Raw genomic sequence first — 12,655 nt, 5'->3', positions numbered from 1 at the left:
AATTTTGCAGATCTTATATACTATTAATAATAATAATCTTGAGAGAGCCTGTATAGTATGATGAAATTTAATGATAGTGTATAAGATTGGTCCGAGGATCGATCCCAGGTACCCAAGTGACTGTATTTGTGTTGGAGTACACTGAAGTATTTGCTAACGCTTCGGATTCGAACAGCATTCAAGTGCATATTTTCGCCCTTGTGGACCTAGATAATTTTATCAAATGAGTTAGGTAATTAAAAATATGGTTTGTTGAACACATGTCTCATTAAAAACCACATTATATACCTTCGTTTACCAAATTGCTTATATTTGATTTGCTGCGTACGCAGTATAATATAAGCAATATTATCTTCATTATAATATTTGCAAAAAATGAAAAAAACTTTTCATTTTTAAGCCCTTCCCCCTTAGGACTATCTGTAACTTGATAAAAACTGAGCTTTAGGTAGGTACATGTCCCCATGATGCCATCACAAACAGGACACAAGATTGCTTTCAGTGTGGAAATATATATGATGTATATAAAATCCCTCGCCCCATCAAAACAGAATTTTTGAAGACGTTAGGACACATGTCAGGTTTTTGTTAATGAGAAGTTTATGTACCCAGTATCATGTTCCAGCTTGAGGAACTCCTGAAATATTCATTTTTCGCATAAATTTAGACCCTCACTCAAAACTTCCCTTATGACATACTGTAGCCTTGAATCAAAGTGGCATAATTAAAACCTAGATCAAGGAAGGTATTGTATTCTAAAATTTATTTTAAACAGTTAAGCTGTTTTCCCATCATGCGATAGCAAACAATAGGCAGCGTCGCTTTGAATGTGGCGAAGAAATATGTATAAAATGCCCCCCTTCCACCTCTAAAATGAGAATTTTCAAAAATGCTGGGACACTTGTTCGTTTATTTTTTATAAGTTTATATACCGAGTTTCATGTTCCTAACGTGTCGGGCTTGTAAGATTTAAATTTTTCTTATAATTCTCCCCGTTCGCTGTCTTTCTTTAGGATATTCTTTTAATCACTAACGTGATAAAAATTTAGTTCAAAGTAGGTGATAACCATATTCAAAATGTATTCAAACGTTTCATGGTTGGGTCATACACATGCACATTTTCATTTTATCTATTACACGGAAGTGTTTATCGTAATATTTCTTATATTGTCATATGTTCTCATGTATTTTTAGATATGTGGTATGTTATATTTCTGTAATTTTATGGCAAGATATAATGCATTCGTTTTCAAAATTTTATGCAGTAGTGATTTTATTGATCGTTGAGTCGTGGAGAAATATCCATTGAAATAGAAATGGAGTGCTTAGTTAACCAACTTATACAAATAAAAGCTTGAAGCGTACAGAAGTGTGAAAATCTAGATATGGAATAAAAAGTGACATTTCTTCATTTCTATTTTACCATTTTATCCAAAAATAATGAATATAAAATTGATCGAGTCGTTATATGGTTCAGCTCCACCGAACCAGCGATCAAATTGTACTTTTTAACACGATACTAACCAAAATCTGTAAGATATTGAATTATTTAGAGAATTAAATAGCTTTCATATTTCACTAACTTTTTCCGTAATTGTAAGTGGTACGTTGTTGTTAACCAATTATTGTAATTATTATTTTTATTTCAGGGATAGCACTCACCAACATGTGCATCACCATCTATATCACTATCATCCACCGGGTCACAGGATGCACCACTTGCACATCAGTATTGCACCCGGAGTGGTAAGTTTTCAATCTTGCAATATGTGTAGACGTTGTAAAACTTAATACACATTATGTAAATTTAATCATTATGGCAAACAGTTTTTGAATAACAAATTGGCAGTGTGAATGCAGAAACAGTAAGTCTTAACCATTATTTATCTTCTGTATATGAGGTAACTGGAAAACTTCAATATTTATACAGAAAACTATATCATTGATGATCACGAAGAAAGGATAAAGTTGTTTCGATTGTTTGTAGGAAGAATTAAACAATGGAGATTTTAAAACTGCACTGTAGAAATTGTAATCTCGATAAGCTTTGTTTATGAAATTGGTGCTTAAATTCCCAATGTTTCGAAATATTGTGCTTCTATTTATTGTAATTTGTAGTTATCCAATAATGATCCCTATGATTGAAATGTATAAATTTTAATTACTCACATGGAACACGGTGGGTGAGCGTTAGAGTGCTCACTATTGTGAGAGGTCCCTGGTTCGATCTTCGGCCACACGAGTTCGTAGTGGAAAATGTCGTGTCCGTGGGTTTCTCGGTGTTCTTCCATTTTTTCATACAGCCTCATTTTACGAATTATTTCATAATTATTCTTTTTCGTTGATCATTTACGGCAATAGATCCAGAACTGAGTTACAGGAAATACTCGAAACATTCATACTGTCTTACCCCTGTAAGTAGCGAAACATCAAAACTGAAGAAAAAAATCCTTCCCACTGTGTGGTGGCAAAAACCCATTACCAGGATGAATACATTTTTACATTAATCCGATCGTCATATGATAAAAATTTCCTACAAGTTCTCCAACAGAAGAATATTTCAAACAGGACGTCAACAAAGGGTACGCACAATTCAGTAAATCCATCTGGACTAGATTGTCAAATGTCTTGCGATGTATAATATGAATAGCAAGACTTCATGGTGTCCATCTGTATAGACACGAAAGACAAATGCATAAGCAACAATAAACATACCATTGCCTGTTTTAGTTTTGGAGAAGTTATTTTGAATGGATGAGTTTCCCTCACTTTCACTTCTTACATTTATTGTCCTTTCCTATCATAACAACAGTGAAAGAAGTTCTGAAAGAATTTCTAAGAAATAAAAAAACACACCAAAAGACTCATTCACATTTAGATATTTTGCTGGTACCCATCCTATGATAGGTAAATTTGACGTTAAAGGAGAGTAATAACTAGTACATATTGTACAGGATAATAGAGATTCTACATAAATGAGGCCGATTTAGACAGGTTTTATTGTACAGCGGTGGACACTTCTAAATGGTACACCTTAGCCGTAAATCTCCATATGGCTGTACCATTTAGAAGTGTTCACCGCTGTACATATTACACACCAAATCCATTTACAAAGTGAGAGAAGTGTTAAGATTGAAAGCCTTGCTTGTAATACTAACAATGTTAATCGTATGTACAGTCAGCATTCCTTTATCTTCCGATATGAGAACCAATTTTTCCGCAAGGTCATTTATGTACAATAAAAAGAAAATTTGAATCATTTTGTGCTGTATTCGAAATGGAAATATAAATGATAGATAGATAGATTAATTAATTGATTAATTAACTAATTAATTTCGTAGCGATCCCCAACAAGTTGTAACAGATATATTTATACTCGTATATGGAAAGAAAATACGTATTTACATAAAAATCCCGATGTGTTCTAAGTACAGTTGGAAACTGTTCTCGATATTCCTGATAAATTGTGAACATTAGTGTTGATAGCTTTTGTGCCAGTTAGTGATTTCTCTATATTCTGGATGAAAAGGCGATTAATACCCTTTTAGTACAGGTTCTAATTTCAAAGATATTTTGCAATAAATAAGAACACCAATTCAAATAGTTGTGTTGTTCCAAGTGGAAATAGTTGTATTTCTGTGTTGTTCCTTAATAATAGTACGTTGTACTTCAGAATATTATTTTCCCAATATACTGTCTCTGTATTCATTTATTTGTCCTACACTTCATTCGTGTAGTGCTTTCTTGTGGTAATCGATTCGCTGACAATTCCGTATAAATAAGATGATACGTGGTGTGCTTGTTAAGTATCGTTTTGAAATTCAGCTGGTGCAACGCTGCAGTCGGAATTCTGCGCATATGCACTGTGTACATACATCTGCTAGCAAGCTACAAACCCATTACGGGAACATTCAACCGTGTTTAAGTTTGTTTGTGAGTAGTTAAAATGCCTATGCCTCCGCCGACTGTGAAATACGGCTCTGATTCGTTTTCTTAGTGCTACAGGCGTGAAAGCGGCTGAAATTCATCGCCAGTGTAGTGAAGTGTAACATTATGAGTGATGGAAAGGTACGGAAACGGGTTAAAGCTTTTAAAGATGAATGCACGAATGTTCATGATGATGGACAAAATGGACGACCTTCTGTTATCACTGAAGACTTAGTACAGAAAGTTGACGAAAAAGTAAAAGAGAACAGGCGTTTTACGATTTCGTCGTTATCTTGATAAGTTTCCTTAAGTTTCAAGAAGTGTTCTCTGTGAAATTGTGACTCAGAGCTTAAATGATCGAAAGTTGTACTCACGTTTACTAGCGAAAAGGTTGACTACGGTGCACAAAATCAAACGTTAGCCAGTGCGTTGACTTCCCTCGAGCGGTACAGTTAGGAAGGTGATAAGTTTTTAAGCCGAATTATCACAGGCGACGAAAAATGGATGGCATATGTTACACCGGAGTCGAAGCAGCAATCCATGGAATGGCGGCATTCATCATCATGGAAGAAAGCGAAGTTCAAGCAAACAGTTTCAGCCCTGAAAATCATATGTACTGTGTTTTGGGACAGGAAAAGGGTGTTGCTTGTGAATGTTTTGCCCTGTAGTGATATAATAAATTCTACAGCGTATTGTGAGACCTTACAAAAAGTGCACCGTGCAATCCAAAGGAAAAGGCATGGCATGCTCAGTAAAGGGCTTGTGACAATGGCACCTTGCTTCATGACAGTGCCCATCCACACGGGGCAGCTTAAAATTTGATCGTATCATTTGGCTGGGAACAACTTATATGACTTTACAGTCCCGATCTAGCGCCCAGTGACTACCATAGTTCGTAAATTTGAAGAAGCATCTGGGTGGTCAGCGCCAAAACAACGATGATGAGGTCAAAATAGCCGTGTTGCAGTTGTTGTTTTTTCAAATCAGACTGCAGACTTCTATGTGAATGGTATTCAAAAGCTTTTGTTGTACGATAGGATAAGTGCCTTAATATTGGTGGAAACTAAGTAGAAAATTAGATTAAGGTAACAGGCTGTCATGTAATAATAAAATCGGTACGAAAAGGATACTTTATTATTATTATTATTATTATTATTATTATTATTATTATTATTATTATTATTATTATTATTATTATTATTATTATTTCAAAAGGGTATTCAAAAAACACTTCATGTTTATTTTTCACAGACAATACTCGGAATAGTATGGTTTAGCTTAATAAATAGAATAAAGAAATGTCCGATCGTGAGTTGGTTAACGTTATGAGTTGGTGTATGGATATATTGCTACTTTACTTTGTTTTTCAGCCAACTGTTAGTCCACGACCTCAGGAAGTTGTGTTTCCACCTATTCTACACCCTGAGTTGATGCCTTTCCCATTTCTGGCTCGCCACATGACCGCGCGGCTAGAGGACTACATGCGTGTAATGGAACAACGCCGACTGGCTCAGATAAATCGTGGTGCCTCCCAGACTACTATAGAGAGGAATACTTTCCCTCATAAGTATAAGAAGGTAAGTTTCTTGTGCTTGCTACCCAGTTGAAGAAAAAAAGGGGGAAATAAGCAAACACTGTACAGGCAACGAGAAAAGTCTTCGGCTTAAATTTATTTTAAATTAAAAATTAAAATGGTCTACAAATATGGACATGTATTGAAATAACTTAAACTAATAATATCGATAAAGCTGAGTATTTGTGTAATTCACGCATTCAATAGCTAAGAAGTACTTTGTACAGTATATTGTACGTCACAAGTACGTCACAACCTGTGATCGTGGTATTTTGAAAAATTCAGTAGATTCTACAGGATGTCGTAAGCATTTTGTTAGCAAAACTTTTTAGTAGTAGTTACTATTATTATTATTATTATTATTATTATTATTATTATTATTATTATTATTATTGTTGTTTTGCCAACGACCATTGTTAACCTTAAATTTGTTTCAGGTAAATACCTACGAAATTATCTTTGAATGAATTCATAATATTTAAAAAAAAATGTTTTTTCTAGGTGAAAAGAAGCACAGATGAGTTGGAAGATAATACAGAGAAGTGCACTATCTGCTTGTCAGAATTTGAAGACAATGAGGACGTAAGGTACAGTGTATTATTATTTTGTTTACTTAATAATTTTGTCATTATTAGTTAATATTTTCGATTATGAGGAATCTGGAATAACCTGTGCAGAAGAAAAAGTTTGAATCACCTCATAGTGTGTAAGCGAGTAATGAAAATGTCAACCGACTACAGCTGTTTATGTACAGGGACTGATCCGTTTCCATCCGAACAAGTTGCAGAAAGCGTCACCTGTCAGTGTTTTACAGAGCAAAAATTCTGTATGCACACATGCATCAGTCTCGTAGTTGTTGTGTAGTAGAATGAAGATGTTGTAGTGGGCAAATTGCTGCCGAAAAAAATCACTTTTGGGAAGAGTACGTCATGAGTCTTTTTCTATGCAAGCTGTGGTTTCCTATAATAGTGTCGGAACAATGGCTTTGTGGTAAGACGGGCCACTATAAGTGTCATAATTAAAAGTTATGCACAGCGGACTCCGCATCCAAAGAAAGTATCAGTGAAATTCACAGGACCTGTGCTAAAGAATATCCTGGATATATATTGGCCTTTGGCAATCATTACCACAGCGTGTTATGGCCAAACGATTATATGTAGTCCAAACAATAGTGAATCGTGCAATCCATCACAAATTCAGCTGCAAACTGTTCAGACGACCAGTATGCATACGTTAAACACTACGGCATACAGCAATGTAGAAGGCTGCAAAAGCGCTACCTAACCGGTGACCGCTGGAAATTTGTTGTGATAATGGACGAAGCAGTGGTATACCTAAGTGGCTGTGGAAAGTACGGGTCATCATCTACAGAGGTCCGAAATACATAAAAACATCGATTTAACTTTGTGTGTCAATACAAAGAAAGTTTCTTGAAAGGTCTTGTGGTTGTTACTGGCTTCTACTGCAAAGGGAAGCTCAAAATTTGTAAGGTCGAAAAAAATGTCACTCAGTGCGGCTTATAATCAAGACTATGTGCGATCTCTAGTTTACACACACGGAATATCAACATTGGTGACGACACCCATCATGTGGAACTTCACCAGAACAAATCATCAACTTACACGGCAAAACTATCGCTGTTCTTCGACCAATTCATGGCAGCTACAACTGGTTTCCATGCTATTAATATGAGGATATTCCAGTTAAAGGGTCCAAATATTAGTCCTGTAGATTACTGTTCTTTTAATGTTTTCAAGCTGTGCCGTTCATTATGTAGGTTCGCACGGTAAATGACCTCTGAAAAGCCTGCAAGCAGGAGTAAGACGAAGTCTGCTGCAGTGGGAGCTGAGATGGGTAATGGTCATACCGGTGGCATTACATCGAACATGATTGATGGTGTCAGAGTAGAATATCTTAAACAATCAACAGCTTCAATTTGTTCGCATGGGAACAGATCAGTAGGTGGAACATTGACAAAATCAATATAATTTTGTGTTCATAATATGAGATTCATACTCCCCATATCTCCCATAGTTTTTACTTTTCAAGTGATTTTATTCTGACCGTGTAGTTGGGTAAGACTGTAGCCAACAGCAGGTTTTATGGTTGTCACTATTAAGTCAGGTATCTCATCATGCCCTTTGGTTTACATTTCGTTTAATATATAGGAAGAAGGACCGCTTCTCAAAACGCATTGCTGCGAATTTGCATAATTCTCATTATTTTAGAAAACGACTCAAATGTTGACTTGAATTAACCATGTAAATGATTTCTTCTTGCGAATTGATTTTAAGTGTCGTCTTTCAAGTGACTCAATTCAGGGTGTTGTAAAGTATCCTTTACCATAGCTGCCAGTATAATGTGTGGACTCGTAATGACTTGTGTTTTGTGTGTGTGAGAGATTGAGTCCACATATACATATCAGTGTTTGTTTTACTATTTTTAGGCATTTGACTGGGTGATTATACCTGTGAAAATTCATGCTTATATGACTTAACTTTATATATTTCGAGGAAAAAGGTTACCTTACATGTAATATTACATATTTGTACTTTATGAGGGAAATTGACGTCCAGGCAAATTCTGTTGATGTAAAAATGTTACATATGTGGCGGCATAACTCCAGAAAAACAATATTCGTTATTGCTTGAAGATAATCGATACTAAACATTCGAGACTTTTCATGATAGACTTTTAGACAGTACCTATCGGAATATATTTTATTGTCTCGTATATACTTAGAACTGCTTATCCGTATTCCAACTACCTTTCTAATATCTCTTGCGGGCAGATGCAGCATAATTGTGAACACAGGAATTTAGATAAGGGGTACAATAGTATAAAAAAAAAAAAAAAAAAAAAATGATTTGCCCTGCCTTTACTAACTTACGTAGCGCTTAAGCTAGATTGCATTAAAGAATATTTTTGTACTTTTCTGTACCTTATGACTGAAAAGGAACTTATTTGTGGGAAATGTTCAGTCCAATGCATGACAAAATATCCAACGTGAAAATCAGTCTTGTAAGTGAAATGCATTTTTCGGTTCTTCTGTTATATTTTTAGACATTTATTAAACAGTAGTCGGAATTATTTACAGTTTTTATCGATCTTTGTAACAAATATATTTCTAATACATTTCCGTCGTGCTGTTTTCCTTATTACCATGTACATACATAGCATCTGCTCGATTTTCAAATTACTGTGCACATACATTTAAAATCGAAGCAGTGCTAAATTCGTAAAATAATGCAGTCATATTAGTCAGTCTATAATAGCCTAATAATGCATTTTGATTTACAATATTTCTTTTTATTTTCAGGCGCCTTCCTTGTATGCATTTATTTCACATAGAGTGTGTGGATCAATGGCTAGCAACCAATAAAAGGTGCCCTATCTGCCGAGTAGATATTGAGGCACATTTAACGAAGGACTTCTCGTCTACTTGACAGTTACTGGAATGTGTAGGATGTAGTAAGGGTTTGACAGGAGACTGAGTCTGACGCAATTCAGGGTGTTATAAAGTATCCTTAACCATAGCTGCCAGTATAATGTGTGGACTCGTAATGACTTGTGTTTTTGTGTATGTGTGAGATTGAGTCCACATATACCATGTCAATGTGAGTTGTTTGGTTGGTTTATGGACGATTTGTAGGCATTTAACCGTGTGCGTATACCTGTGAAAGTTCATGCTTATATGACTTGTAGATACGTAGTATAGGAAGTATTGAAAGCTTTATTTTAGATATATCTATTTTTTTAAAAGCTTGATTGTATAATCACAATTTTTCTTCAGGCGTTATTTTTATTTCTGGTTACTAATGGACATACATATTTGGTGAATTTTCGCAGTGAAAATGAATTGATATACGGTAGAAAAAGAGAGTGAGAGTTGAAGTAAGAAGATAATTCGGTTATATTGTACCCAGTTTTTAAAAACTAGTGATTCAATATGGATTATTCAGATTGTACATACGTAATGAATGAATGCGAGATTTACTTTATTATTTTACTGTGGAGCTTATATAGATTAAAAAGAAACAATACGATAAAGCTTATTATAATTATAATCGTATATATATTTTTTCTTTATGTATTTGAAGGTGTTATATGCCAGAATTTTGTTGGGTTTGTTATTATTTGCTTCATACAATTTGTTGGCCAGTTCCAGATATTTTTCTTTGACGACAAAAGAAATTAGTCTTCAGTTAGTTAATAACATTTATAATTGTACTCCGAAATACAGTAGTGATGATTGACATGTGATTTCAGACTGTTGCAGTGAGCTTTTTTTAAATTATATTGGAGGCTATTACAAATAATTCTTTTTTTTCTTCTAAAAAAAAGTGCCCTATTTTGTGATGTACGAAGTTAACATGATGCTCAATATTCTATGCTACCTTTTGACAGGAATTCTTTTATTGTTGGACAGATATGGTTTATGAAGCATTACTAAAGGGTTTGATTCCAGTTGAGTAAAAAAATGTACCAGTGTATTTAAAAATGCATCATTTAATGCACAAGTATGCAAGTTTGATACAAGGGTAGGTTGGTAAGGATGTATTTGGAAAATTAAAAAAAAAAAAAAGAAAGAAAAGAAAAAAAGGCTTGTTGCAAAACCTTGTATGGAATGAATATCTCCATCTTGAAAGTGTTATTTATTAACATGAAAGTAAAGAATTTTTTAAAAACGTGTATGTTTGTATGAATTCTTTGGTACATTTATATATCTATTTTAAATAAAGATAGCCATTTTTTGTGGCATAGCTTACACATTGTGTCTTGCAAGAGTCAAGGAAAGTAACAACGAAGTTCAGTCATATGCCTCTTATTGAAAATTCTGATTTGACTTTGTATACAATGTGTTCGTGCTATCGTACCATTTGCCCAATGGTGGTCGTTCTATGTTGAAATGGTAGATGAAAGTTTTTTTTTATTATTATTATTATTTATTTATTTATTTATTTATTTTTATCATTAAAGTTCACAACCGTTCTATTTCATAAAGAAATAAAATCTACCATAGAAGCAATTTTTAAATAAACTATCTTCCTTAAGAAATGAGATAGCGAATTATTTGTAGTGAGAAGCTAACGAAGTTTCCTAGGAAAATGGACAATTTAATGGTAGTAGTATAAATGTCATTGATCTGAGAAATACGATCATGATCTGAGAAATACGATCAAAATAATTGAATCAGTTCTCAAAAATACGTGCAAAGAAAACTCTCCCGATTGATAGTCTGAATATCAGGTTTAAGTTAGACTATGCTGTATTGCCTATTTCTGTGTTCGCTTATCTTTTGAAGTTACTCTGTATTTCATTAGCTGGACAATATTAGTACTAGTGTTTACCTCACCATTCCATTGCTGGTCTTTATGTCGGAGCAAACTAATGTTCGACTTTACCGTCTTGAGAGACTTCATTACAATTACATCTCTTGTGGCTACACTATCGTTGAATACGATGAGATAACGAGTAGTACGAAGCACACCCATAGTTACTGCTTCATGAAAATCCAACTGAGGACGAGTTTTATTGGCTTTTTCCTATGTTTTTCACAACTCAACCTTCCGTTGAAATTGTATGCGAGAGCTCAAATAGTAAGAAACACCAATAAAAGTCCTAAGTGTTATTTATACAGTACCCCAGTTTTAGTGTGTTTTATTTGTATAGTGTAAAAGATTAAATTCATGCTACTTTCTTGATGGACGAGGAAAGCTCAAAATTTAGTGTGCATGGCGTGTTTTTTTCGATCTTAATCATGCATCAATTCTCCGCTTCGTTGTGCTCCGATTCTCAAAGTATTCTTCTCAGCGCGGCGACTATCTTTAAAGCACGACGAAGACCTTCCTCAGTGATGAAGTCGTCTGCACTTAACAAAACTGTGTAGCTCTCCGTTGATTGCCTGGTCATATCGATATCCGGGGAAACTATCGTATTAATTCAGCAGCCTCCGTTGACAGGTGTGAGGAGTTATCTTAGTTTGATGTGTCTGCAAAGTGTGTCCCAAAATGAGAAAGTGTTGAAAGAAAATACATATACATCTTAATCATCAAGGAACCTGTCGTCTTTTACGAAACTCATGACCATTGAGTCGAATACAAGTGTCCCAGCTTTCCTTCCACACTTCAAACATTTTGTGAAATTCTTTTTGTGAAGCACTAAGAACCTCTAACAAGCTGTTATGACTTTTTAATCAGTCTCAAATTTCGAACCCCGTAACTGCTGTTTTAAAATAGAAAATAGTCAAAGCCAATATAGTGATAGATAAGTCTAGATTATATGAAGGTTGGGCAATGTGATGCAACATACAATTGGTTTTCATGTGTGAACGTTTTCGTGTCATACGTTTTCTCAATGTCTGCCGTACTATTCTGTAATAATCAGCATTTACTCTAGTGTTCAGGGATACAATATGTTTATAAATCATACTTCTACAGATAACCAAATGTAATAAATATTACTTTTCCAGCTAATTTTGATTGGCGAAAGGTGATTCCCAAAAGCTACTTTCTGCTTTGGTGCGTGTGCCAGGTTTCATCAGCTGTAGTAACATATTTCATGATTTGCGGGGTCGTCATGCACATTTGCTTCATTTTTAGCAGGAATTCTGAACTCAACGAGCCATTCGTTGTTTTGCCAACAAATGGCGAACTTAACTTGAACACACCGTTTCATGAACAAATATTGTTAAAAGATCGGTTGAATTAATGATACTAAAAATCTTAATATTATTTTCGAGTTCTTTAATTGATAAATGTCTACCGTCCCGTGTAATAGCCCTTATAGTGTTGATATTCACTTCTGTTAACAGTTGTAGCAATCCTCTTTCTATGCGAGGTTAAAGCGAAGTATTCACGACCGTTCGTAAAATCTTTGAACCATTTGTATACTATTCATTGTTATTATACTAGACAATATTCTTTGTAATTTTCCTGCGAAAGACAGAAAGTTTCTCCTACGGCTTTCTTAAGTCGACAACAAAACTTGGTGCCACCTCTGCTTTTTCGTTGCATCCATTTTTTCTTGGAAACGAAATACAAACGGTTTACAGAAAACAGTTATCTCTTTACCTCCAATCGGAATGTGTGAGATAAACCTTGCCCTCTTGCTATCGCTATTACAATAACCTGTCTACATCTTGCAAATCTTATC

General features: G+C 34.6%; 1 protein-coding gene across 2 annotated transcripts in view; it reads left to right on the top strand.

Moving 5' to 3' along the window:
- LOC145668320 (uncharacterized) overlaps positions 1–10,192 on the top strand; it is a 68,299-nt gene extending 58,107 nt beyond the window's left edge. For both annotated transcript variants that reach the window (XM_081736050.1, XM_081736051.1), the window contains exons 9-12: positions 1,650–1,746; positions 5,298–5,504; positions 6,002–6,087; positions 8,820–10,192. In XM_081736050.1, the coding sequence (XP_081592176.1) occupies positions 1,650–1,746; positions 5,298–5,504; positions 6,002–6,087; positions 8,820–8,946 (517 nt within the window). In that variant the 3' untranslated portion in view covers positions 8,947–10,192. The remainder of the gene's footprint in view (positions 1–1,649; positions 1,747–5,297; positions 5,505–6,001; positions 6,088–8,819) is intronic.
- Positions 10,193–12,655: the final 2,463 nt, after the last annotated feature.

Source organism: Thermobia domestica, chromosome 13, assembly GCF_964235325.1.
Source record: "Thermobia domestica chromosome 13, izTheDome1.hap1.1, whole genome shotgun sequence".
NCBI lineage: Eukaryota > Metazoa > Arthropoda > Insecta > Zygentoma > Lepismatidae > Thermobia > Thermobia domestica.
The sequence above is the reverse complement of the archived record's forward strand: the minus strand, read 5'-3'. Positions and strand labels throughout refer to the sequence as shown.